This window comes from Solanum pennellii, chromosome 7 (genome assembly GCF_001406875.1).
Source record: "Solanum pennellii chromosome 7, SPENNV200".
NCBI classification, from domain to species: Eukaryota; Viridiplantae; Streptophyta; class Magnoliopsida; order Solanales; family Solanaceae; genus Solanum; species Solanum pennellii.
In genome coordinates, this window is record NC_028643.1 from 79133096 (window position 1) to 79160232 (window position 27137).

The 27137-nt window shown below is 33.3% G+C and overlaps 3 protein-coding genes across 4 annotated transcripts; all 3 read right to left on the reverse strand.

Annotated features, from left to right (window-relative positions):
* Positions 1-2383: 2383 nt before the first annotated feature.
* LOC107026467 (molybdenum cofactor sulfurase) lies at positions 2384-14746 on the reverse strand. The gene is made up of 22 exons (XM_015227440.2): positions 14394-14746; positions 14221-14319; positions 14051-14109; positions 13650-13810; positions 12615-12766; positions 12199-12325; positions 11555-11657; positions 11376-11421; positions 11061-11099; positions 10825-10981; positions 10036-10123; positions 9583-9699; positions 8549-8626; positions 8345-8446; positions 7506-7596; positions 7233-7337; positions 6970-7034; positions 5821-5972; positions 3954-4186; positions 3289-3425; positions 3019-3129; positions 2384-2925 (listed from the first exon to the last, which is right to left on the reverse strand). Exons 1-22 carry the CDS (start codon positions 14509-14511, stop codon positions 2815-2817), a joined length of 2451 nt encoding a protein of 816 aa, XP_015082926.1. The 5' UTR covers positions 14512-14746; the 3' UTR covers positions 2384-2814.
* A 4144-nt stretch (positions 14747-18890) lies between these two features.
* On the reverse strand, positions 18891-20315 carry LOC107025515 (zinc finger protein CONSTANS-LIKE 1). Its single transcript, XM_015226303.2, has 4 exons — positions 19841-20315; positions 19392-19532; positions 19171-19314; positions 18891-19073 (listed from the first exon to the last, which is right to left on the reverse strand). The coding sequence occupies exons 1-4, from the start codon at positions 20258-20260 to the stop codon at positions 18969-18971; spliced, it is 810 nt and encodes a 269-aa protein (XP_015081789.1). The 5' UTR covers positions 20261-20315; the 3' UTR covers positions 18891-18968.
* A 2705-nt stretch (positions 20316-23020) lies between these two features.
* LOC107024146 (uncharacterized protein At4g15545-like) lies at positions 23021-26964 on the reverse strand. Of its 2 annotated transcripts, none has more exons than XM_015225055.2 (9): positions 26548-26964; positions 26383-26451; positions 25311-25364; positions 25001-25064; positions 24800-24865; positions 24397-24708; positions 24069-24114; positions 23909-23987; positions 23021-23797 (listed from the first exon to the last, which is right to left on the reverse strand). In XM_015225055.2, the coding sequence occupies exons 1-9, from the start codon at positions 26842-26844 to the stop codon at positions 23705-23707; spliced, it is 1080 nt and encodes a 359-aa protein (XP_015080541.1). In that variant the 5' UTR covers positions 26845-26964; the 3' UTR covers positions 23021-23704. The 2 variants fall into 2 exon arrangements, with proteins under 2 accessions (XP_015080541.1, XP_015080540.1); XM_015225054.2 differs by having other exon boundaries at positions 24794-24865; positions 26548-26961.
* Between the last annotated feature and the right edge of the window lie 173 nt (positions 26965-27137).

The following is a 27137-nucleotide window of genomic DNA, read 5'->3' on the forward strand; positions in this document are numbered from 1 at the left end:
TTCCCAAAAATATTTGGACTAAAGAATCTAATATGCATGCATAATTGATGTCATTTTCAAATATTTTTCATTTAAGAGTTATTTTGTGGGATAATATATAATTGATTTGATAAAATACATCAACTATTTCATTGACATCCAAAAAACAAAGTTGTCATTTATATATAGATTGGAGATCATCCAATTTTTTTATTTTTTTTTTGAATCTAAATAAAATAAAAAGTTGAATGAGCATATAATATATTTACATAAATATCCGATTTGTTGAAGTAATGGAAAAGTAGGCATATATTTGGGAAATTAGTATGAGTATATGTAATAAGCTGCGCTGCATATCATTATTAATTTCATATAGACACATACACCAGAATGAAGATGGATCAATAAGGATCAAGATCTAAAATAGATCTAAGTTCATCCCAATTCAATACTACGTACACATGAGTATTGATGATGATGAGCTCCGATCCGTTGGTTATTATTATTATTATTCTTCGTTGATTGATGGACAATATTATTATTGTGCTTTGACAGTTGGAGCAGTACCATCAAAGCTTATTATATAATCTGAAGAATCCTCAACTCTCTTTGCTGCTGTTGATCTCCATTCCGCAGCTACACACTTATATGAACCATTTCGCTTAAAGATTCTACATACGGTACGAACTTCCTGCAAATAAAACCATATGATTGGGAGATACTAGTACATTAATTGCTATAGATATAACAAAGTCTATATCCCACTTCCTATTTCTTCAACTACTTAGAAAATAAGGTTTACACTCATTCATTTGACTTAGCTTTATTGCTAATTATCTTATCATTTTACCGTGCTACTTAATATGGAGATTCATACATAGTTATCGTCTTTAATAACATTATATTTAATGTAAATGCTTTTGCTTATTATCATAGTAGATAATTTATTGTTGATTTTTTTTAGGCTTAGTTAGTTATATATCAGAATGGGATATATTAGAACAAAAAGAAAAATATATATTGATTCCGCAAAAAGGAGAGAACAAAAAAATCTAAATTTGAAGATCATAATTATTTTAGTCGTTCTTTTTGTAATTTTAACTCTAGAAGCATTCATAATCCAAAAATATTAATTAATAATCGAGCTTATGAAATTAGTTGGACTACTCTGCTTGTAATCTTTAACCACTAAAACTGCCGGCCGTTTTTACCTTTTCAACCTTTAGGGTGTGTTTGCTATGAAAATGCTTTTTTAATTTTTTTATTTTTTTTTATGTTTAGTAGGTTAAGAATAAATTCTTTTAAAAAATCACGAAAATGAGATCTACTGAAAAAAATAAATTTCATAAATAATATTGATCGTCCATCTCTCCCTCCAACCTCTAGTCCTGACTCTCCCCCAACCCCCTCTGCAACCACCTGATCCCCCGGACCTTCGGCTTCCCACACTTAACATTTCTTTTTGTATTTTATGTAAAGATCATAAACTAATTAATTCTTCCCTTATATTTCAATCTTGATGCTTACTTCATACATGTTTGGTTGGATATAGCATGAAATTAGACGAGTTGCGCATGTGAATTGGTACAGACACAAACCTTATGCAAAGAAAAAAACAACTTATTTTCCTAACCAATATTTTTCATAGATCATACCAAATGCGCCCTTATTTCATTTCATACTAAAATCAACTTGCGTGGACACATTTCGAAGGTGGACGACTTCCCATCAACCAAGTTGATTTGACTTCGTGCTAGCCACTATAGCTTTTTCTCCTATTAATAATATCTCTATATTTTTTGACTCTGCTCGTTTTAGGTTGGACCAAAGGATTGTCAAATTCAAAATAAGATTGCGTTGTTTAGTTAAATTTGTAAAGTCATTATATTCTGATAGATTTGTATGTATTATATATTTTAAAACAAATAAAAAATCTAAACCACAGCTACTTAGTAAAGGCAGAATGGGTAGTCCATATTAGAAGCAGCAAATGAACGGTTCCAACTTCCAACCAATATCAAATTTGTCATATATATCCAATCAGGGAAAAGTTAGTACCGAATAGCAGCCTGAAAGTCAAACATCTATGGAAGTGAACAAAAACTGAGACGCAAAAAAACACAATTAAAGGAATGAGAAAATAAAGAAAGGTCAAAGTCTTTAGTCAAGACATAATTGATAGTAGTATATCCTTTTACTTCTGAAATTTGAGCAATGGTTCCTTTGCGAAGAGTGAAAAGAAAATGACAAAAATATTATTCCACCAATATTGGCTAAGTATTAACATGTACATTCATAATTAACCTTCATAGTTGAGAGGAATAAAGCTTTCAACGTTCACGTCAAACCACTATCTTTTCCACCCACTTCGGTCTCAACTCTCGAGAAAGCACTGTTAATAAGATCAAGGCGAAGTCCTGAGGATTTTTGCGTCATTCATATATCAAGGAATGCCATGAGATATAGCGGATGTGAAAGTTATTGATACATTAGCCAATATTGGCAAATTACAACATCCATGGGTTGCACTTGCACACCGAGTCACTACACAAACTAAAAACTTACACATAAAACTATACGCAGCCCCAAAGAACTAAATATTACAATTGGGTATTTATTAGCTTATATTGTACTGGTTACAAAGAATGAAGATCTTAACGAGTTCTTTTAGAAGAATATACTCTTTTGCATATAGAGAACAGCAACAAAGTACAGTTTGATGTATTGACCTGGCCAGAGCAAGTATTTCTTGCGCTGCTTCACAACATTGAACACTTGTATCACCTCTGTTGTGACTACTTACAAGTCTCAAATAGGGACTTCCACGAAAAACAATCAATGCCTATCTCCATTTGGAACTATTTCTTCTCCCACACGAATCCATGTATCTGACTCGGTTTTCGTATTATTCTCATATCTTAGCAGTATGCCAAACATTATTTTCCCCTGTTTGCAAGGGAGATATAGTAAGAAGCAATTAACTAAGTAAGCAAACTGCATTTTTGGGGGGGTTTTCTTCATTTTTAGGTGGGTTCTGACCTTTGCTCTCCTGTAACCTGCTAAAGTTGCCAAAGGTTCAGTAAACCTCTGCACCTCCCCAGCCTCTGGATTTATATTGATCATCTGGCAACGATTGCAACCACCCAATGACTGCATTTAAACAATATAAGTATGAACACATGAGGAACTTTTAGCACCTCTGTTGACTTACTGAATACAAGAATACTCATCTATAATTTTAGGACAGAATGTACAGTCACTTCATGTTCCCATATCTTGATTTTATACGAGCTAGAAGTTAGAACTCACCATAAAATATTTGCCTCCAATATTTATATTGCTCCATCCATCTTCTGCATATGGTTCACCACCAGATGCTACAAGATTGGGTCGAAATCTCATTACACCAACTTGTACTGCTTGTCCACCATTTCTCCTTCGCCCATCTAAAAAGATTAAAAAAAAAAAGGTCGAATGATTTTTTGATGAACCTATTTGCTTTATACATAAACCTTTCTGTAAAAATCACTAACCACCATCAGAGGAAGCATATTAAGTGATACAAGTGACTTATGCAGGAAAATAATTCAAGTATAGTGGACTATACAAGACTGAACAGACAGCAAATACATTTACTTTTAATTCCTTTTAACTCCTCCTACAGCCGCAACAGCCATGCCACTACAGGTAAGACTTCTGAACTCAAGTCTCCTCTAAAGAGAGAAATACCACCGCGTCTAACATAGATTCAAGTAATGCAAAGCATTTGTATCCTCTGAACAGAAGTTATTGCACTAATATTGTATAGACATGGTTTAAAAGTTGTTATGCATTCAGCTCAGAGGAATAGCCTCAAATTGGCCAATTGTATTGGGTGCATTCTCTAGTTTCCTTATATTCCTATTTCAGAAGAGCTCAATACCAGAAAGAGAGTTTGCTCACTACTAACAAAGAGAAAAGAAAAGAAAACATACTAGATTTCAGCCTAGAGTTGAGGTCCGCTATGCTTTCTTCAGATATCAGCAGAAATTGGGCTTCATTAACAAAATTCAATCTAGCACCAACATCCCTGCACATGCCAGAACTCCCTTTCTTATTTATGCAGGAGTGACTCTGGGAACCGGAATTCCTTAGTAGAGTGCAAGGTCGATCAATCGCCCTGCTGAACCAGATATCAACCTCATTGTTGTAACTTGTGACTTCATATCTACCCAAATCAAAAAGACATGAAAAATGATTGAGCATTACTATAATACTGCTATTCAAGAACACCACTTACATAGACTGTATTCATGAACTACACTTCTTTTTAGATTCTTTTTCATTTCCACATGAACTACCACAGTAGTCACAGATAACGGTAGCTATTTTAAGAACATGCAGACTAAAATAATGACATCCTTCTCAAGACACTGTTCATTCCTTTTTTAGTTTCTTTTTGTCTTGGTTTTGTCTTTTGGGAAGTATAATAAAGCAACTGATTAAATCACAACTGTTTAAAATCTGCTTTGGAACGAATAAATTGAAGTTTGAAGCTCGACAATCAGCCAAAGCTTTAAAAACAGTTAGTTCCATAAACTATATCTTTGTTCAGATGAGAAATACACCCACTTTATCCTAATCAAACACTCTATTACATGACAAAGAACATAATTATAGTCTCCAACAGACAAGGAAAACAATGAGTACAATCTTTGAAAAGCAAACACAGTGAAGGTCGAAATGTGTGGCCTAGTGGTCAATGAAGTGCGTGCAACCTTAGAGATAAGGTTCAAACCACAGAAGAGACGAAACACTAGGTGATTTCTTCCTATCTGCCTAAGCCTTGGTAGACAAAGTTACCCGTTAGTAGTGTTGCTGGGTGGGAGGCAGTTGGTACCTGATGGAACAGTCAAGGTCGCACAAGTTGGCCTGGACACCACCGTTCAAAAATATTAGGGCAAACATTGTCAAGAATTATAAGCTTCTCATGCTTCACTAAAGGCAACCATACCAGACCGTCAACAACAGAACTTACATCAGTACAACGCACATACCCTAATCATCTTTTCAACCACTACATCTAAGTGGTTCGAACTTAGAAACTCACATGCAAGCCCACAAACAAAATTCTTCATAAATATTAGACCAAACTTAAGGAGCACTATTTTTCCTTTCTAACTTTTTCTACTGTACATAAACCGTGTTATCTTAATGAAACTTCACCTTTCTGATTAAAAAATAAGTACAACTGTAAAAGTGAAGAAAGAACCCTTCATTTAATGGTAGCCATAAATGAAACTGCAACACAACATTGTTTAAGTCAGTTCAGATACAATATCACAAAGTTTTAACAACATAAGTTTCAAAATACAAATCCTTCTCAAAAAAAAAGTTTCAAAATACAAAGTTTTAGTGCTACAGGACTAAGTTGAGCGAGCTCTTCACTTTTGATGCTGCACCCGTGTCGGATTCTCCAAAAATACAATACTTTGGAGAATCCGACACACACCCTTTGACATTTTGAAAGATTCCGAGTAACATAGGTACAGGAAAAATTATTGAACTCGAGAATAGAAGAAAAGTTGGGCTCTTACACATATGACCAAATAAAATAGTCTGAAAAAACATAGATGCTTACCCAAGTTAATAAGATGTAGGTACTATAAGATTCTATACTATGTCTGTAAACGTATGTACATAAAGCCGTTTGAATTTTTTTTGACGGCTATGTGGATCTCTTTGTTGAGTTGTAAAGCTCTACATATTGATTCACGTGATTATTTTTTTTTATTTTTTTAAGAGGTAGCTACTTTTAAGTATTTAATATCAAAAGGAAAGAAGTGAAGATGAAGTTCAAACCTATGATTTTGGATATCCATTTCATCTCTTTCAGTGACAAGTGAGCTGAATTTGAGTTCAATCTGCAATTTCTCCTTGCAACGAGGTGACTCTACAAACAGTTTCCCCAAATTGAGATCAATCAGCGTGGAGATATAGCACATCTCTGGAACCTAGAACGCAAATACACCTGACTTAGATATTGATGCAGAAGTAATCAACACTGCATCGGAAACAATAATTAAGAGGCAATAGCTAGTAAATTTTGAATAATCATTAATTATCTATTTCAAAGATATAAGTTTCCCGTAGTAACTTGCTTCTCATACAAAAATACATATCTAGATATAAAAGTAGAGATCATATCCCAATCAAGAGCATGACACTTGCATATTTTCAAGAATGTTTTCGAGAAAAACAAAAAATAAGTAAATTAGATGACAGGTTAAAACATGGAGTGTAGAGATTAAGACACTTCAAAGTTAGTAGTGGAACACAGGAGAAAATAGGATTTATATATTGAGATAATGGAGAGTTATTCAAAGGACTTGAAATGTTATTGGTAGTACAGGTTATAGGCTATTCAACTTCTTTTTAAGACCATGAATTGTTGAATATCTTGTACAAAAAGGATGGCATCTAATCAATTCTATTATATAATGAGCATTGTAAGGCTTCGAAAAAGAAGCTAAAATACATGCTAACCACTAGTGACATTTGTCAAAATTAAAGCGCATTCCTAGATAACTATAATCCAATCAAAGAGTTAAACTTTCTATTAACTGTGAGAAAATCAAATTAGAAAACACCAACTACCCCTCGGTCTCAAACAAATAGAAAAAAGAATTAGAAGAAAAGAGAGAATAAATAATTTTATTGGGATGGTCGAAAAAAAGACCTCATGTAGCCTGACAATGCACACAACCCACATTAAGAAGTTGCATGCTACTTTGAGAATATAGTCAATTATTAGTAAGGCTTGTCTAGGAAATTAACAAGGTTAAAAGCAAAACACATTGAAGGATGGGTAGATCAAATGATAGGCAACAATGCTATGTTTTCCACTTTACTAAATTAAATTATAATAGGTGAATGAAGGTAGTTTTACCATGGCATTGCACATGGATAACAGGCATTAACACACATGATGTGAATTATAAAGTATTCTACCTTCTTTTGGGTAAGAATTTCACCGGTTGTGCTCTTGAGAATCCATTCACGATCATGCAATAACCCTAAATTCATATTGAACGGAATGACAACATGTAAGAATGATAATTGAAAGTCAAAATACTTTGATATTCTAAAGAAAACATGGATCAATTTCTTATATGCAGTGGAAATGAGCAAATATCTTTTGATTTTGACAAAATCATATGTGCCATAAAAATTGAACTACTGAATTTTCCTATGAGATGTAGCAGAATAGCTACCAGTAGATGTTAGAGGCCACTGATCCACACTAAATCCCGCACAAGACTTTATTGGATAGACAGTAATAGATGTGAGGAAATGCCGTGCAGCAGCTTCTGCAATCCCTGCAATTGGTCAATGAAATGCATGGGTTGACTAAACAAGTTTGCACAATATCTTTTATGGTACTAAAATGACAAACTTCCACACTTGCAATCAACTTCTGGTCTACAAGAAGCCAATTCAACATATATATAATGCATGCCGAATAGTAGAAAGATACAAAAGTTGACCTTCAATTGGCAGAGAGATGGACCTTGGCTGCAATGCACACCGATTAGAAGATGATATCACAAAATTAGTTTCCACGAAGTTGACGAATTTCTGCATAGACAAGTAGAACGGAATGAAGTAGTAAATAAGACTAGCTCTCAAAGGAACATCCAGAGCAAAGATTAGTTTGCTTATCAATCATTCAGGCAATTACAAGATAACTTCATAGAAATTGAAGCTTCTGCCCAGCAATATCCTAAACAAACAACAGAAAAGGGAACTATAGAAATAGAAAAGAACCAAAAAGTAATAGGAGTAGCAAACCATTTTCCACTTTTCAACAATTTAGCTTTTTCAGAAATTATATTGCTGTTTTAGATATATTCTTTACCATTTCAAAAGAAAAGTAGCTTGTAGCTTTTTATATCCAAATGACTAGAAGTTGCTCTTTCTTCAGACAGAAACTTGAAGAACTAAAGAGATCATCTTTGTTTTAGTTCTTTATTCCTTCTCTCTTTCAGCTTGCCTGTCTAATGGCAAAGTGAAAGTGAAAGATCGGAAGTTGGCAATTATTGTTCTATGTGACCATTAAGCTACATATTTTCCTTTCTCTCTCTATTATGAAAGTGCATGTTAGGCTTAACTCAACCTTAAAATTAGCTTACGAAGTGAGGATTGCCCAAGACAAATTAGGCTTAAAGAGATTGCCCCACATTTAAGTTGAAATGTAAATTTTTAACTCCAACCGTTCAATATTTGGCACATCAAAATCTTGAAGAAAGAAGCACGTCGTACTATAAAAAATATAGAACTACACTTCATTTTTTGGAATTAGGTTGGGAATGGTGGGTTCCCTTACCATGGCATCTTCGAATGTTGACATGTAACCAAAAGATACTCTGACTGCTCCAGTTGGTTTTCCATGTAAAATGTCACGATCATCCCAGCACACATGCCCAGCCTAAATGAAATGATAATTTGAATTTGTTGCCATTGGTGGTCCCTTTTTCCCATGTAACAGAAGACATATAATAATTAAAATGAGGGGAAAGGAAACACATACCTCAATATTTGAAAGAAGATCCAAGTGTGACAAACCAAGATATTTAGCACAAGCACCAGGATTGCAAAAACATCCTGTCTATACAAAAATACAGGAAAAAAGAAGCAAGAATTTAGTCATAGCATATAACAGCATTATATATCTGAGATATTCAATTACCAGTTTCAAAAGTTGTGGACTAATCCTCCCTCCATTCCTTTAAGAATTAAGATAGACTATTCTTTAGGGGCTTTCTCATAAAATATTTAACATTTCCTTGTATTGCAAACTCCTCTTTCTCAGACAATTCCAGCTAAGATAATATGTTATTACTTACTATTATTTCAAAAATGTTGCATCTTTCACTGAACTTCTTCGTTTTTTCACATTCAAACTCCTGTTATAGACACTTCTCGACCAAAATTATGTTACATATTCAAATAGGCTTACTGAAAACCAAATGTATACAACAACCCTCGGTATTTGTGGACAAAAGCTTAAACATAAAAAGGAGACAGTCATCTTATTGTGTTAGTACGGATGCAAGTCATCCCTTATTTGGTCTCCCATAGATGTTATTACTACATGATGAGATATCTGCTCATTCCAAAAAGTAAAAAAGTTGCACGTATTGTGGAAGGCAATAACTGAAGACTAAAAACTCCTCTAAATGTGGCAGTTAACGCATCTAACAGTGGTGAAGGCGGTTAAAAGAGTAAGTGACCATGCATCTGAAGGACCAAAACTCACAAATCAAAGACAAGCTAACAGAAGTTAAAATGGAGAACTTCATAAATCCAGATAAGTATATCAAAGCATTCAGATATAAATGAAGACAAATGATAAATCATAAAAAGACACCTCTTGGAAGTCATATCATCCTCCTTGACATTGAAAAAAGATAACATGTGAAAGTAGCACATAATATCAGAAACAGCAGTATCAATCTGCTCTGGGATTATGTTCCAAGAGCATAAAGTAGCAAGCATCTCATCTCCCAAGGGAAACAGAACAAAATCCATACTTCATAGACAATAGGACCATTGAACTCTTACCCGCAGTTGAATTCCTGCCAGGGTTGCCAATTTTTCCACCTCACGATATCCATACCATGTTCCATCCGGTCTTTTCATGTTGAATGAAACTGTGGGACCCATCTCACTAGATAATAACTGAGATAAAAGTCATATTAACTTAACTTACTATTCTCAAAAAAACAAAAGTCATATTAACTTAGTCACCTTCGGAACCATAGGACAATTTCATAACAAACCAGACAATTCATAAACTGACAGAATTCCATAGAAAAAGTCGCGAGTAAAATCAAAATCTACCCAAAAAAAAAGCAACCCAAAAACAAAATCATTGCATCACCACTGCACGAATGAGCAACAGTAACAAACTTGCCTTTGCCTGGGACATAAAGAAATTTCTTCACGAGAATCTAATTCCAACCAAATTCCAAAAACATAAACCAGTCACGAGAATGCTATGTTCGATATAGTTACCCCGTACAGCGTGCAAACAAATTCTCCATTTTCATGCTTCAGTGCCAAAAGCTTATTCCTCACATATGCTGCAATTGATGTTGTATGCCTTGCAGAAAAGAAAAGCACATTTCAGAACATGTTTTTTCATTAGGCTCCAACTTCAATTAAGGGGGGTAGAGAGAGAAATGGGCCAACAGTTTCTGTAAAATTCTTGGTATATTTCTGTTGGCACTAAATTAGATGATTCAGAAATGAATGACTAGTTTCTCTACCCACAAAAAAGATACTGCAAACTATGCCCATATATCCTCTAAACAAAGAGGAATTTATCTGCCAAGTCAAACGGAGACAAAAAAAGCATAGGAAATTTGAAGTCCCAAAATTTTACACCTTTAGAACAAAGTTTTCTTGTTCACTCAAAAGATAATTAGCCTAATAGCTAAACAAAAATTGACTTATTTCAGTACTTGTGGTAACATCTAGTTATAAAAAGGTTGGCAGTACCTATGTAGTAAAAAAATAAAAGATCAACAACATCTACAAAGCAGCAATGAGCAGGATTAATCAAATAATATTAGCAGGACTCACTCACTAGATAAATCATAAAAAGAGACTATAAGCGGAAAAGTGCGCAATAAATCTAGTCACTAGTGTGAACAATATAATGTCTCTGTTCATCTGCAATGACAGCAAAATATGTGCAATCTCAATAAAATTCTGATCATTATTCAATTTCAGAATCTTCCACCCACAAAAGAAGCAAGCTCTCACCTTATCCCGAAAAAAAGAGAGGAAGCTCTCACTTACCAGAAAATCGAAGATGTTGTTAGCATATTAATTATTTTGAACCCATGTTGAATTGCTGTTATGCTCAAGAATGAAATGGTTCCATCCTCAAAAAATTCCTCTACACCTTCTCTTCTTTTGAAAAAGTCAACGTCAGCAATAGCTGCAGTCACCGTGCCTACAAGAATCCAGGTTAACTTAAATTGCTAGAGTTTTCAATTATATAATCATAACATGAGAAGGCAGTAAAAAAGAACCTCCACTAAAGTAGGTCTTCTTCATCAGCTTAGCAGCATCTGATCAATAGAAAGAGATCAGGAAATTTTGTTAATTCTCACATTGATGAAAAAAGGGGAGAAATATAAGTGTATCTTGTTACACAACTAGAAAAAACATGAATCCTAGGTATCTTTGCCACCATTTCCACCCAACATTCTCTCCATAAACAGAGAAGCAGAGGGATAGAGGCAGAGAGGGAAACAAGTGAGAAGTAAACTACACGAAGAAGAAAATTAAACAAGAATAAGTGAGGAAACACAACAAAAAATCGGCTTTCCTATTTAGCTGCTTACCCTTTCGAACAATGAGTGCTCCAAGGCCAGTTGGATAGCCAAATAACTAAACAAGAAACAAATAAAACTCTTTTCAAGCTCCGTGATGTCAGTCATATGTTTGTGTAATCTTAAAACAGCAGGTATCAGATATAAGTACCTCCTGTAATCTTAAACAGCAGGTATCAAAATATAAGTACCTTGTAGAACGAGAACACAACAAAGTCTGCTTTAAACTTTGATAAATTTGGTGGATTGGTAGCACATCCTTTAGCAGCATCTATCAGAACTAACCAGCAACCTCTGCATTCAAAAAAGAAAATTTATATCTGCGGAAGACCAACTCAATGATGGAGATATAAAAAATTTTCGAAGATATATGAACAAGCTTTGCCAGCTAAGGAGATAAGAATAGCATCACATTGAGGACAAAAGGTTGATCATTGGATATTTCAAGTCAAAACCCTGACTGAATCAGCATACATTGTTCAAAATGTAACATATTCTCTTGTAGCTATAACAAACAAATAATCTTCTTTGCGCCATTACACTTAAGGAATGATAGACTGTTACTTTATGCCATGTTCTAAATTTTTTTTTGTCAAACATATCAAAATCATTAGAAACTCCCATAATTTGAACCAGCCTAAAAACAAATATCTTTTTTTGGTGGATGTTTGAGGCACTACAATCTATTCTCAAATCTCAACCAAGCTTGAAAGAGAAGGTCTATTTTCTTATAGATTTACTGGGAGTAAAAATCTTACAAGTACTATTCAGATAAATGTCAGAACTTTAGCACCTCGGCTATTCTCAATCACTGGAGTGTTTTTTATTCTTTTACCTGGAATACTGAGAGCTTTCTAAGATTCTTTCAGACTCTTCTTTGATAATCTTAATCAGGTTAGGGTCGAATTTTCGACCTGAAAAATTGCATTCTGATGGGAATGCAAACAAGTTGTATGTGTTACCTGTAACAAGAAGAATACAGTGTCAGATTACAACAAGTTGAAGTTGATAAAGACATTGGTAATATGTGCTTCATTAGTGAAGCAGCTTCTAATTCACTTCTAAAACTAACAAAAGGAAAAAGATAATCCATCTAACAGGTATAAGGTCATACAGGCTCTCTTGATTGATGGGGTTTAATTAACTCAGACTACATCTAATTTGAGTTGAAGGTGCTAACTACCTTTATAGACTTGGTGGGTGGAAGGGGGTGGAAGGTAGAAGTTGATGAAACTATTGATTAAAAGGTACCTGTCATCCCTTCTTTCAGGACGCCACCTTCATTTCTTCTCTGAATGTGGTGCTGTGTTAGTTTTAAGTTAGACTGTGGGCTTTCTGACTCACCAACATGTGTATCTTCAATGTCAACTGCAAAAGCAGCAGCTCCTTTACTGAGAGCATATCTAGTAACTCTTAAGGAAAAGAATACTTGAGATACACACAAATTTAAAATGAACCAAGATAAAAGATCATGCAAAATCTTCCATCTACTCAACTGTTTCTGCAAACTCTTCATACTGTGTAAAAAGGTTTTTTCTCTTCCAATTTTCTGGCTTAATAGCTTTATCTGTACGGAGCAAGTATTAACACATAGATAATAGTACACAAACTTAGAGATGAATTGGGTCCTTGATTTTTGGTCTCACTTCAATAACAAGAACAGAAATTTTGTGGCTGGTTAGATAGAACTAGGATCTGTCAAGAATAAAAGTTACCCTTGGAGGTACAGTGAATTCTACCAGAAACATGTATAATCATATCCATGAGATAAACAGTAGAGTTCTACACCTCACTTCAGCAGCAAGTGTGGAACAAGTGATTTTGAAGTGAATGGAATCATAAAACTTCAAAAAGAACCACCATGATTAAATGCATCAGAACATCAGTCGATAAGAGCAACAATGGCAGTGTTGAACGTATCCACAGATCAGGTCTGCATATATGAAACATCATCGATAACACATACAGTTCGTGGTAATTCTTTCAAATGTCCAAAGATAGCATGGTCCAGATGCAGTGACATGTATAGATGCGATCATTTGCTGAAATATAAAGCCGGCAAGATTCATGCCTTCCTCATGAAGAAAATATTGATAATTTATAGAATCGTCGGGAGCCTTTGATTAGGTGGACCGGTATTTCAGTGAAGAAGAGTAGCACTTGAAGCAGGAAGTAGTACCGTAGATTAAGAAACTAAATACACTACCAAAGAGGAAAGCTTTCATAAAGTAATCGACAGCAGAAGTAACAAAATTTTGATGAAAAGGTTTAATCCATTCAGGATACTCCCTAATCCCAAGGACGCTGTTATGATTCTCCATTGAGTACATAAAACTGCTGTTACTGCTCCATGGGAATGTCTCACCGACAAGCTTTAGTGCAGCTGTTGCCCCAGAAGTGAATATACAGCTATATTCTCTTGGTGATGCATTGAAGAAACTAAGGACCTGGATAGAGTCGTGATTCAATGGTAAGAGAAAGTATTACAACAGAAACTTTATCACATGTGAAATACTGAATATGACAGAACATATGTGCAGAAGGAAATTTAGTGACTCTCATCAGCTTAGCATTAAGATAATATCAATGCAGCATACATCAATACACATTTGCAGAGCATTGTGGACTAATGCAGAGATTATGATGACAACAGAAGCAATAAAAATAGTGCAGAAGAAGATGTTCACCTGTTGGCGTGCTTTCCCAACAATGTCCTCGGTAGCCAAACTACAAGTGCTCTGGCTATCTATTGTTTTTCACAGAATTAAGGAATCAGCTAAAAATTTAATGTAGAGTGAAGAAATGCAGAATCAACCATGTTGAAGAAAGTTTATAGAGAAAGTGATAGGAAGGATACGAGGATTTCCATAAAGATTAGAATTGAGGTCCTTAAACACAGCTTCCATTTGAGACTCGGAATAGAGAGTCGCCCCAGCATGATCCAAGTATACCGTATCTACAAGTAAATAGTGAAGTCAACGGAACAATTTTTCAACAAAATTCTGAAATTGGAAGATGAAAAAATCTTACCGTTTAAGCGCTTAAATTCAGTAGCTCTAATTTCATCAATGTTTTTGGGGGAATTTGCATAACCATAATAGCTTCCAAATTCCTTCAGAAATTGCTCTTTCTCCGATTCGATGTTCATTTTGCTGCGGTTACGATTGGAATTTCTTACTCAAGCCCGGAACAAATTCAAATGAAAGAAGAAGAAAATAAACTTTAAACACACTTTTTTATGTCCTCTTACTTAGCCGATTAAAAATATTATACTACTACTAGAATATCTTAGAAACTAAATTAGTTGATATATTATGGTGGCACAAAACAAATTTAATATAATATGACACCGGCGAGATGCACGTCGTCAGATTTGGAGACGTTTTTCACGTGGAAATGGCAATCGTTGCCACCTCTATTTACAAATTATTTAATATTACGCTATAACTTCTACCTTTCACAAATTAGCCCTATTTTGTTCCAAGTATATTATGTGTGGTTAATGATTATGATCTAGTATTTGATTGATAAGGTAAAATTTTAGAAAATGTATTTTATGCGATAAAAATTGGGATAGAATGGCAAATTAATGATATAAAATAAATATAATAGTTATCGTTTGATTTATTTGTGATTCATAGTAAACTGTTTGTCAATCCCTTTCTCCCTCATATTTTCGCTCGCCACTCTCCCTCTTTCGCTTTATACAATGATATTGTATAAATTGTATTTCTAAATGTATAAAGTGAGAGAAAATTGTATATACACATGCAAATACATATATCTCCCGTTTTATACACTTGTAATTATACAATAAAAGTACTTCTCTGCCCAAGTCTCTTTTGTCTTTCTCTCTTTCTCATTTTATATAATTCGATTCAATTATATATTCCAGCATAAGTCTCTTTTGCCTTTCTTCCTTTATACTAATTCAAATTGTATATAATCGTCATATATACTTATAATTATATATTTTGTTTTATACAATTCTCTGCCCAAGTCTCTTTCTCTTTATCGTTTTATACAATTCGCTTCATCTGTATATGTATAGCGAATTATACATATATATGTTTGCTATGGAGCGTAATTATGCAAACTTTGCTATAGCATATATATGAATTTTATGTTTGTTATATGTGAAAGTTGCTCTGAAAAATCTATACGAATAAGCTATATTCGTTAAGTCAAAATTTTATGGATTGTATATATATATATATATATACATAAAAAAAAGTGAATATTTTTTTTAAAAAATGTTATTTAAATTTTAAATAATTTGCGACCACTGGGTAACTTAAACAGCTACTCAAAAATAATTATGACAAAATTACCTTAATACATATTTTATTTTATCATAATTTTTAAAATTTTCTAACATTTAAAACAATTTAAATTTTTTCCTTGAATACATCACTTCCCTCCGGATGATACATTCATATTCCTATCGGATACATATCTTTCCTTTCTGATACATCCCTGCCCTCTTGGATACATTTCTCTTCCGTTTTTTTGGATTCTATCCCTTCTTAGTACATCTCTCCCATATGTATCCAGATGTTTATCCCCTCTCTGATACATTATTTTCCTCTCGAATACATAACTCGCCTTTGTATCCAGACATCTGTTAATGTACCAAAAAATTCAGTGATATAAATATTGTGTATGAAATCTATAAATTTTAAGGAATCTTGTAATTTGAAAAAAAAAATTAAAAGCTAATATAATTCACTAATAATACTATGAAATATGTAAATTATACAATATTTTTATCAATCACTTTGCTTAGGTATACATAGCCATGATTGTTGTTACGTACTTGGGTTGCTCTAAAGCCCAAAAGTGTACACAACAAAATTTGGCAATGATAATACCGCCCATGAGTCGATTTAACTTTTAAATGGGGCATGAATTTTTGTCCTTCAACTGACAAAAAATTCGATAATAATATTTTTGATTTTTTTAAAAAATAATAGCAAAGTAAAAGTATCATGATATAACTCATGTAATGTTTTATAAGGCAAAACAAGTTACCGTATCACTTAATTTTCACAAAATTTATGATGTTGAAAACATAAATTTAATATATAATGCACAAATTATGTCTCGTAGAACATGTGATGTAATATATATAACCAACAAGTTATGTCTTGTCAGACGTAATTTAGTTTCTATAGAATTTATATTGATTAAGTTCAATTTAAGAACATAATGTTTTAAGAGTTCATAACTTACAAGTTATATCTTACAGTTACAGGTTACAGGTTACAAGGCATAACTTAGTTTTATGTTGATAGAAAAACCTACAAAATTATGTCTTAAGTTCTCTAGTTTGTGAATTGAATACTACACAACTAATTTTGTCGGATGGAGCAAAAGTTACCTTGTAAAATTAGGCTGGTGTTTTGACCTATAAATTTTCATTAAATAAATATAGGAAAAATAAAATAAAAAGCAGCCTGAAATAGCAAAAACTTGTTTTAAATGTCATAATTGATGCCATTTTTGGGTCATTTAATTAGCTACTAATTAAAGTTTAAATTTTATGTGAAGTTAATTAATTATATATGATTAATGTTCAATATTAAAACTAATTTGTGACCACATATCTATCTGAAATGTAGTATACATAGAATAGTCAAAGTTGTGATGATGAAGAAGCTAATTTATAAGTAGCTTTTGAAGAAGAGTCCCCACCTTCCCAATTTGGAATATATATAAATTATATATGAAGAAAGAGAGGGTCAACTTATTGCCAGCCTTAGCTTGTATATATGTGTGTTGGTCACAATTAATAATATAAATATATCACCGACAAATCTTAGGGGGGATAATATATCCATCTCTTCTCAAATATATGATGTTGATTGCCCATTTTCATCCACAGTTATTAGCTAGTATATATCATGTTATAACTATTGATTATTTGATTTGATCCCACCAACAAACTTAGCTTGTTACTAATAATATATAACCTTCCCTTACTTCAAAGGACACCGTTTGGTTACTTTTGTAATCATGAATGATAAATCAAAATTCACTAAAAAGGTAATCAAAATAAAAGTCTAATATTGACAACACAAGGAAGAGGATCAAAGATAAAATAATTATGATAAAATTTTGTCTTTGTAATTTTTATCAATTATTAATAAGGACTTATGATTAGTGAGTGGGGTTTGAAGACTTGGAAGGTGGTGACTGGGACAGTTCATTGATAATGGGGCATACTTGGGTCACTTCATAAGTGCATTCTTACGATTGGAAGAAGGCATACTTGTGATCCCCATCTTCTTGGCCTAGCTAGGTCTGCCTAGATATATTTTTATTGTTTATCGTCCTAGTATCTTATATATGATTTATTTAATTGACCTCTCATTAAGTTTATATCATTTTCAAATGTCCTAGTATCTTATATATGATTTATTTAATTGACCTCTCATTGAGTCTATATCATTTTCAAATGTAAAATCAAGAGATCGATCAAAGAATAAATTCTTTTGGATTGATTATTCAATTCTCATTTTTGACATAAACAAGACTGATCAATCATGACTGTACATACACTTCTACTGTAATAAATAACCATCCTTGAGTAGTTTAAAAATTGGGAAGTTGTGTTTGTCACTTGAAATTGAAATGGTTCCTAATCTATTGCATGCATAGGAATAAAGGAGAAAACATGCACCATATATATCAGCAGCCCTAAGATATATAGTATAATATAAATATGTTGAAAGAAATAATTAAGAATTATTCCCCTATTATATTGTCGAAGCTAGCTAGCTAGTGGAATAAAAAAATAATCTAAATTCTTACCTTTTTAATACATTCAACGTTATAATGATGATGTTTCATTCTAGTTATAAGTACGTACCAAAAGATGCTACTAACGGTACCTTACTAAAGTAACTCCAAATAATCGCTGGATACAGAATTCGATGCTAACGTTGAAAATAAAGTTGTTGTTTTGATTCTTTAAGGTAATCAAACCCCTTTTTTTATTATCTCCTTTTAATCTACTATTAACTATTTGGATCACATCTAACGTATTCTTAATTCATTACCTATACCTACCCTAATAATAACCCTTGTTTAATTATATATTGAGTTTTAATTTCGATGATGGAAGACGTGTAGCCAATTATATCTACTTCCTATAAATTAATAACTATGGTGTGTCCACATCTATTTTCTGCTTACATACTTGGACGACCTTCTTATTAGCTAATTATATATACTCCTTTTAATTAACACTGTTTGAGTGAGTGAGGAACGTAATAAAGAAAAAGGATAAGTTCTTTTTTTTTTTTTATCTCTTATGAGCCATGTTCATATATAGATTCATTTTGATAGTTTGTGTTAATTAGATCATAAAAAGGATAGTTCAGTATAACAAGACAATACATAAGGAAAAGTGTGATGTAGCATTTGTGATAAATTTATATTAACCGGTTGGTATGGTATTTTCAATGTGTCAATATATTGTTTATGCAATCATTGTTTTTGAGGAGAAAGACAAATTAAAGGAAGTAGACCTCAACTATTCATTCATTCATTCATAAATAATGGATGGGAGTACATAATTAGAGAGAGACTTAAGTAGTAAAATCAGCTTATGAAATTTCCGTCATAGGAGCTACAAGGTATATACATAAAATTTGTGATTGCCTCTTCTAACCAATTATCCTCATTATAATGATCACCATGTTTCATCTGCAAATTACAGAATTTAGTGTAAGAAAAGGGTTTAGAGAGATTATTAATTATATATATATATAGGTAATAGGAGAAATGAAATTATAATAATAACCTGGATTTGATCATAGCAACCATCTTTGTGTTGGTGATAATTAACAAAATTGCCGTTGATGAGGAGTTGATGATCTTCATTATTCTTAGCAAATCTTCCACGAACTCGAACACGTTTGTCTGCTAGGGTTTTGCGACAAGCATACTGTACTTACGCACACATTAATTCATCATCACATATACATATAAAACAATTAAAAATGTGTATATATATATACATACCTTTATAGTTTTGTTGAAATTCCTTTGATTTCTTTTCTTGAGGTATCGAAGAATTCTGTCCTTTCTCTCCTCTTCTGAGTACCTCCCAATCTTCATTGTTGGCGTTCCTTTGATTTTTGGACTTGTTTCCCTTTGAGAACCCTGTCAATAACATTAATACATGTTATTATATATCTTGAGCCTAAAAAAATACTACTCTCCAATCCATTACCGACGTGTTTTTTTCTCTCAACTTTTCGTGCACAAAATGTTACACTAGCATAGCTAGTTTATAACAAAATATGTTGACTATTTATATATATTAGTTTAAAAGTAAATAAAATATGTTCTTTCTAATGTTTCATAGAAGATCAGTTCAGTCCTGCTGAAAACATAAGTTAGTAATAAAAAGATGTATATTTTTTTCTAATAACTTAAGATGATTGTATTATTTGAGGAAACAAAGTTACCCAATTATTGGAGGTCGCGAGAGGACAAGAGGACCAGAAGTTGGATTCAAAAGCATGATCAGTAGTTTCATCCCAAGATTCACACCCCTCGTGGTGTTGGCCGTTGCATCCGTTATTATTATTATTATTGTTGTTGTTTTCGACTGCATAAGTAGTAGACGATGCAGGTAGTAGTACCGGCACCGTCATATCCGAAACCCCTAGCCTCTCAGGGAACCATGGCATCATTGAAATTGAGGGTGGCACATAATGATCTAGTGAATTCATATTCATTACTACTTGTTCATGTTCATAAGGGCTTATTTGGGAATTGCATATTTGTGGGAGAGGATTACTAGTAACAAGAGAAGAATTGATGAATTCATTGGAGAAAAGACCTTGAGTAGTATAGTATTCATGATCATGAGGAGTGAAAGCCATTTCTTTTTTTAAAATTGAAATTTGGTGTTTTTAATAGGATGAGTCAATTTTTGGCTTCGATGGTCGATATGGATTTTGTGCTCTTAACTATTTATAGCTATAGTAAAGCTTTTTGGCAACTTGCTCCAGCTCTATTCTCTATGTTTCTATTGTCTCTTACTTTTTTCTAATTTTCAGTTTTTCTTTTTCGATTTTTTTAATTCCTGATTAATATTATACCACGTCTGAGCTTGACATATCTGAGTAATATGTGTTAGTTTTATGAATTATGTTAGCCAAACTTTTCCATTTTTGGTTTATGATTTGTGAATTGTTTTGGTCAAGCTTCTAAGTTAAAAAAAAATGATCATAATTAGTCTTTGCTAGAGGAAACACATTAAAAGATCAATATACTTCCTTAAATTTGAAAATATAATTAAGTAAATAAAAGTGTGTTGTTTTTAGTAGTTTAAAATTTTAGATGAGAGGATCATACCTTGAAACTCATCAGAAAAGATATATCCATGTGTTTGGCTTCATATATAAATCATACGTGCACATTTTCAAAGTGTGTTCTCTGGTAAATAAACGGAGTGAGTTTATGGAAACATAATTATATGAATTAAAATATCCATCGTCATAAACTTTTGAATGAAATAAAAAGGTGTGCATAAATATAACTTCTATTACCTTCTAATACGGCTTCTAATTTAAACGTATTCACGTCCATGATTCGTTTATATATATGGTGTAAAGTGTTCCATGTAATATTATCCACAAATACATCTTAATTACTTGTGACATTGATAGGAATACATATATTGCAATACTACTACTAATACAAATAGTGGGGGGATATATATAACCTTTTACCAATGGGGAAAAAAAAGAAAAATATTCTTGTAGCTCGTGATCATATCTCTACCAAAATTTTTATCTATTTCCAATTTTACGCTACCAACAGTACAATTATCTTCCTGTTTGAAGCATTATAAGGTATAGTTTCAATTTGAAGCGTCTCATTTAAGCTTTTGTGTTAATATACGCAAAACTTTCATTAAGGTATATCAATTTGTTAATTGATAAAGGGAAAATGCAGGGCGGACTCAATAATATTTTTTAACAATTAAAATACCTAAGTGTAAATTCAATTATCATCATAAATTAAGTTATAGAAATTTATAAATTTCAAATCTTAATCTGAGGCGGTGCAAATGTGTTATTAGTGAAAAATACATATGATGATATTGGAAAGGAATCGTAGTGAAAAAAAAGAAGAGAAAGGTGAAATAGGAAAAAGAGAGGGGAGGGGCGGGGGTCATGTTGTTACTATTCTGATGCTGTTGAAAGGTTTAGCACTAATAATTTTGTGCCTACTCCATAGACTTAGAATCTAACACATGGGTCTAGATCAAGATTTATCAACGTACAATATATACCTCCTATCATGCTGCATCAAACTTCTTTCTTTTATATATGTATATATATAAATGTCTCCTCTCTTTTCATTTTGGTCTACAGTATTATTTTATTTTCTACTCGGATGACGAATTTTAATACAAATCCGAATATTAAAAAACATATGTTTAAATCTGAATATGCCATACTGAAATATAAATATGGCTGATTGACAGCAATGTGGTTGTTGATCCTGGTGAGTGAAATGAGGCAACAATTTAGGCGAACAAGTGATATTTAAAAAATGCTTACATGAATTACTTTATTATACATCATAATCATTTGAATCTAGTGAAAACAAAATCATAAGATATGTACTCATCTTATTAATCATAGTGTAAAATGAAAACAATATAATGTAGGCAAATAGTTATAGGGGGGAAACAATAACATGTGTATGTAATCTTAGAAAGGAATCAAAATGGATATAAAGAATCTGTTCCCAATACCAAAAGAGAAAAACAAAATAAAAACACAAGAGAGGAAATTATGTTTTCTCTCTTTACCAGCCTATTTTCCGCAAAAAGCATGCAGTTAAAGTGAAAGTATCAGGTGCTACGATTTAAGGACTAACTATACAAGAAAAAAGAGACTAGGAAGAAAGAACAAGTTGAAAAATTGTACCAGTTTTTCTGCTCCAAATTGCCTAGCCATATATATGCTCTATCAGTAAATTCATTAATCACGTATTCAATCTTAGCTTAAAGAATTTGATTTGACTAGTTTTTGTTCCTCCTCGGTTCTAATCCTAGAATTAAGCATATGATCTCAGATCAAAGAAAATGAGCTCTTTACTCTCAGATTTTACACGTTCCTTTTATTTCCCAATGTAAAGCTTCATCTCCATTATAGAATTCAGACCTTAATGGGGTCAAATTAATGCATCCTATCACTTCCTTATTGATATGTTTTTATTCTTTGAACAAGAAAAAGGAAAAAGCTTCTAGTCTTTATAAGATCGCTGCAGCTATTGGGTTATCCATTGATTTAACATCGATCATAGAAAAGATACCACCTTTCTTTTGGTTAAGCGATCAACAAAAATCATACAGCAGTATTCTTGTTCAACAAATATATATTGAGAATCTACATGTTCCAATTCTTTGCACGCTATTATCAGGGCATGATTATCCTCTTGTCAAAAAGTAGGATCAATTGCTTTTGCAGCCCACATGCAAACTATGTTAATTTTTTCATCTTACTTGCTCTTGAGCTTGGCATTGAATTATTTTTAACTTCAAATAGTTTGTGTTTACTATGTATAGTGAGGAGAAAATATTGATAAGTATCAATCAACGATAGAAGTTAAGATATGTACAGAGATCCTGCAATTCAATGAATTGATAGTGTGTTGTATTAGATTCTTACAGCAGATACAACTACAACATCAGAGTTTTCGTTTCCTAGTTATGGATGCTAAGTATCAATAGTATACCCTTCAATTTACATATTAATGTCTGCATGATAACACTACTAGTGCCAATACTGCAGATACTCATTTCTCCACAGAAGAAAATTTCAAGCTGCTGACAGTAAAGCAGAAGAAAATATACATACCCATACACGTGCAAATGAAAGAGCGAGAGCAGCAACAGAAGGAAATTCAACTTACGAGTTGATTCAACTGCCATCTGCTGGCACCACCCGCTCCTCTCAGATGTGCTACACGTGACGGTAAAATTGAAAATGCAAAACTGAAACAAGAGAAAAAGAAGGGAACAATTCACAGCATGCATCCATGATTTAATGAGAATTTAAACATGAGATCATCGACTCATCAGCTAGCAATAGCACAATCTGTACCAATCTCAATTGTTTGAAAATCTATAAAGTTGCACCTCAAAAGATTTCTGAGCTGATGTTTAGCGATACTGCACCTCAAATTGGAACATAGATCAAGAGTTCCACAAGTCCTTTGGTCAACTTTAGATCACTAAGCAAGACTTATGTTAAATGTTTAAGCTACCATAAGATGGGAATATACACCCAAGATGACTTTTTGTACTGTCAACGAACACCACGGTTAAGCATCCCTTGGAATGATAGATAGAGATCCTTGTTATCCGTTCCAAAAATCTCTTCTGCTTTTTTCAAAGTTTCCTAAAATAATACGATGTGCAAAAAGAAAAAGCAGAAAAGCATTTAGATATTGAATTAAGCAAATACAAGGTAATCATAGGACAGTCTAATAACTAAGATTATATTCATCACCTCACGAGATTGCTTTTGAGCATTTAGTTCCTTTATGTTTGCTAGAAACGCACTGAACTGCTCATAAGACAGACGACTCCTGAATCAACACATGCTGGTCATCAGGAAAGATCGTTTACTCGAAAAAATTAAAAAGAACAAAAGTCAAAGATTTAGATACCTAGCTTGACGGAAGAACTCCTTCCCATCAGCTCGAGGAGTTTGAGCTTAAAATTCACATACATGAACTAATTAGTAATAAACAATTTGTCCAAAAGGAAACAATATCAGCTAGAAAAGGTAGTTGAATGTTTGTTACACACGTATAAAATCATTCTTACACTTGAGCAAAATTGTGTATATAATGTAAATATTGGAGTCAACACAAGTTTGCATCTCATATAAAGAATGACTCTCAATGTGTGTAATCAGTAATGACATCTACAGCAGTAACATTTGTATAAGCTTATACAAGGAAATTGGAAAGAAAAAAGACAACTCTTGGAAACCTGGTTTCGGCCGTGCCCTTGGAGGAGAGTTAGCTGCTGAGGACTGTTGACTCGACTGTTGACTCGAAGGATAGAATGATGACATTGAAACTCGGCGTTGAAATTGAGGAATTGTTGGAGAGGTACTGCCAGATGTCCGGCGTTGAAATTGAGGAATTGTTGGAGAGGTACTGCCAGATGTCCTCCGAGGAGATACTGCAGCAGAACATCGTCTGGGGGATACACTAGCAGAAGCTATTTTTGGTGTGTCACTTGGAGTAAGCAGTGGTGTTATGTAAGGGCTGGAAAACCTTTGCAAAGCGTGCTTTGAAGCTGGATCCAAAAAAAAAAGATATAATAATTACACAGCTTTCACAACATTCTAATATTATCATGTAGAACATGTAAAGTCAAATACCGTCACCATTACTTCCTCTTCCGTCTACAGAACCACTGAAAGAATGATGCACTGTGTAGCTATTCACCTCCTCTGCAAGATAGAATTATCAAAATCAAACTCACAACATCAGCTCTCGATAGCTTGAAACAGCTAAAGTCACATGATATCTGAAACATAAAAAGCAAACAAAATTCGAAGGACTTAAAATGTCAATGGTGAAATTACCTTTTAAAGGATATGACTTATGAACAGATTGATCATAAATGCCAATATCTACAGTTTCAGCTTGCTGCCATGGTTTAAAAAGAAAAGATCATCACAGTCGATAAAAGAAAAGAAGAAAATTCTTGAAGGGAAACAAAACTTCTAAAAAGAAGAGATTGAGCCTCAATACTGTCCTACAAGTCAAATGGAAATCACGTTCATTCTTGTTTATAATATTACAGATTATACCCAAATTTTCTTTTTGCAAGTGCTGGTGACCTTCTAATAATACTCTAAAAAAATGCCAAAAAATGAATATTATGAAACTTACAGATGAGTCATCATCACTCAAAGACTGCACCAATTGCCTTTTAAAGGTCTCCAACTGTTTAAACAAAAAAGGAAGTAAGTTTATGCAGTTGAAATGAAATTAGCAGATTAGCCTATGAAATTTCCACTTTCAATATTCTTTCCAAAGAGGGATGACAAGAATACTGTCCAATACCAGGAAATAAGCACTGCGAAAGAACCGAAAGCATATAAAGCAGTAAACATAAGTCTCTGCTGTTCAATTTTTTAACACATTCACATTCGCTGGCAGTATTTAGCAAGTATAATAACAATTTTAGCTGAAATAAAGGGAAAGGATTCTTCCCTTCCATGTGTACTATAAATGTCACCAACAGTAAACTCACAAACTGTGTGCTTATTTTTTACTTTGTCATCAGGCATCCAGGAAAAGTAAATCATCATGAGATGAGCTCTACTTTAAACATTCAAATGAACTTATTAGCAAGCAGTTTACTTGCTTGTATTCCATATAACACAAGAGCAAATTAATTTAACTGCTGAAGTTCTTCATTAGCATCCCAAGAAAAAAATGAAGCATGGATGCCTCCCCTTCCCCTCCTCTCCCCAAAAATTATCTCAGGTTTATAAATTGAGACCAAGAACATGTTAGACCAAATGTGTGAAGGGAGACATGTAGTCAAGCATTTAGTTCTGCATGATTTTTCCAAATCAACTAAGCAAGTAGCAAACGTTCTGTTCCATTGCAATCCCAAACATATCCACAGATGTTTAAAATGGTGCTTTTTTCCCTTCAAGATTTTTTATGATGGTCAGCTTAAGTAATACTACAACTAGTTTCCAGAGACTTTAGCCTAGTAAGAGTTACTTTTAATATTACAAGAAAAAGAACATTTGTTTCACTAGCCTTGCTGGTGAATTGACCATCTAAATCAGCAATTGAAAGTAACCCTCAAAAGTTAATCTAAAAAATAGACCCTTAGAAAGGCTAAAAGCATAAACAGATGAATGAAAATCATGATTCATGAGAGAGTATCCCTAGAATTGAGCACGAGAAGTCAAAAAAATAATAATAATTGAAGAAAAGGATTAACCTTCGCTAAGTCACGACCAAGCTTCTTTGCAGTAAAAGCCAGATTATCTCTCTCCTTCGACAGTTTCATCTTTTAATTCCCAAAAAGAAAAAAAAAAGAAACTTTAAATGGAAATGAAAAGCAAAAGCTAAGGGAATGAAAAAGTAGTGATTTTTGCAGAAATACATTATCTTGGAGAGTGATGTTCAATCGCAATTCGGCCTGTTGACAGGCGTTTTCGAGCTGAGAGACCTTATCCTCGAGGTCGAGGATGAGGCGATCCTTTCCGTTAAGCTTCTGTCGGAGCCTGTCCATGTCAGACTCCAGACTTGTAACGCGAGAAGCGATTGCCATGGAGGTGATCTTCCGGGCAAGGTCCAATTGGTCATATGGGTCCGTCGGAATAACAGAAAGTATTTCATCGGGAAGGTAAAAATCCGGGCCGGCATTCCGACTGCTTTCAATGATGCTGTTGTCCGACATCTCCAAACCCTAATTTCTGAAAATTGAAGAGAAAATGGGGTTTGGAAATGGAGAAATGTGTGTGAGAGCTAAGCACGACGATGTTGTATTTTTTATTTTTTATTTTTTTTTTTTCAAAAAGGATCGTTCTATGTATCTAGCTGTGGTGGGTTTGAATTTTAATTGGGTTTCCCTCCAAAGGTTTTCTGTTTGGGCCCAGTCCATGTCTTTCTATTACACTAGGAAACAAATATATACGGACTTTTGGCTAAATTTACGAACAAAGGAGCGGAGCTATTCGCATAAATTCAGTT

Bases quoted from the DNA above. Each gene is read 5' to 3' on its own strand.
- LOC107025515 (XM_015226303.2), bottom strand. From the start codon at position 20,260: ATGGCTTTCACTCCTCATGATCATGAATACTATACTACTCAAGGTCTT. The intron at 19,533-19,840 runs GTAACTTTGTTT...TGTTATTGACAG, and splicing joins TCGCGACCTCCAATAATTGG to GGTTCTCAAAGGGAAACAAG. The intron at 19,074-19,170 runs GTTATTATTATA...TGTAATTTGCAG, and splicing joins GTTGCTATGATCAAATCCAG to ATGAAACATGGTGATCATTA.
- LOC107026467 (XM_015227440.2), bottom strand. From the start codon at position 14,511: ATGAACATCGAATCGGAGAAAGAGCAATTTCTGAAGGAATTTGGAAGC. The intron at 13,811-14,050 runs GTGAACATCTTC...GACTCTATCCAG, and splicing joins TTGGGAAAGCACGCCAACAG to GTCCTTAGTTTCTTCAATGC. The intron at 8,447-8,548 runs GTATGTGTTTCC...CATTTCATTTAG, and splicing joins ATCTTCTTTCAAATATTGAG to GCTGGGCATGTGTGCTGGGA.
- LOC107024146 (XM_015225054.2), bottom strand. From the start codon at position 26,844: ATGTCGGACAACAGCATCATTGAAAGCAGTCGGAATGCCGGCCCGGAT. The intron at 26,452-26,547 runs GTATTTCTGCAA...GGGAATTAAAAG, and splicing joins ACATCACTCTCCAAGATAAT to ATGAAACTGTCGAAGGAGAG. The intron at 23,988-24,068 runs GTATCTAAATCT...GTGTTGATTCAG, and splicing joins GAGTTCTTCCGTCAAGCTAG to GAGTCGTCTGTCTTATGAGC.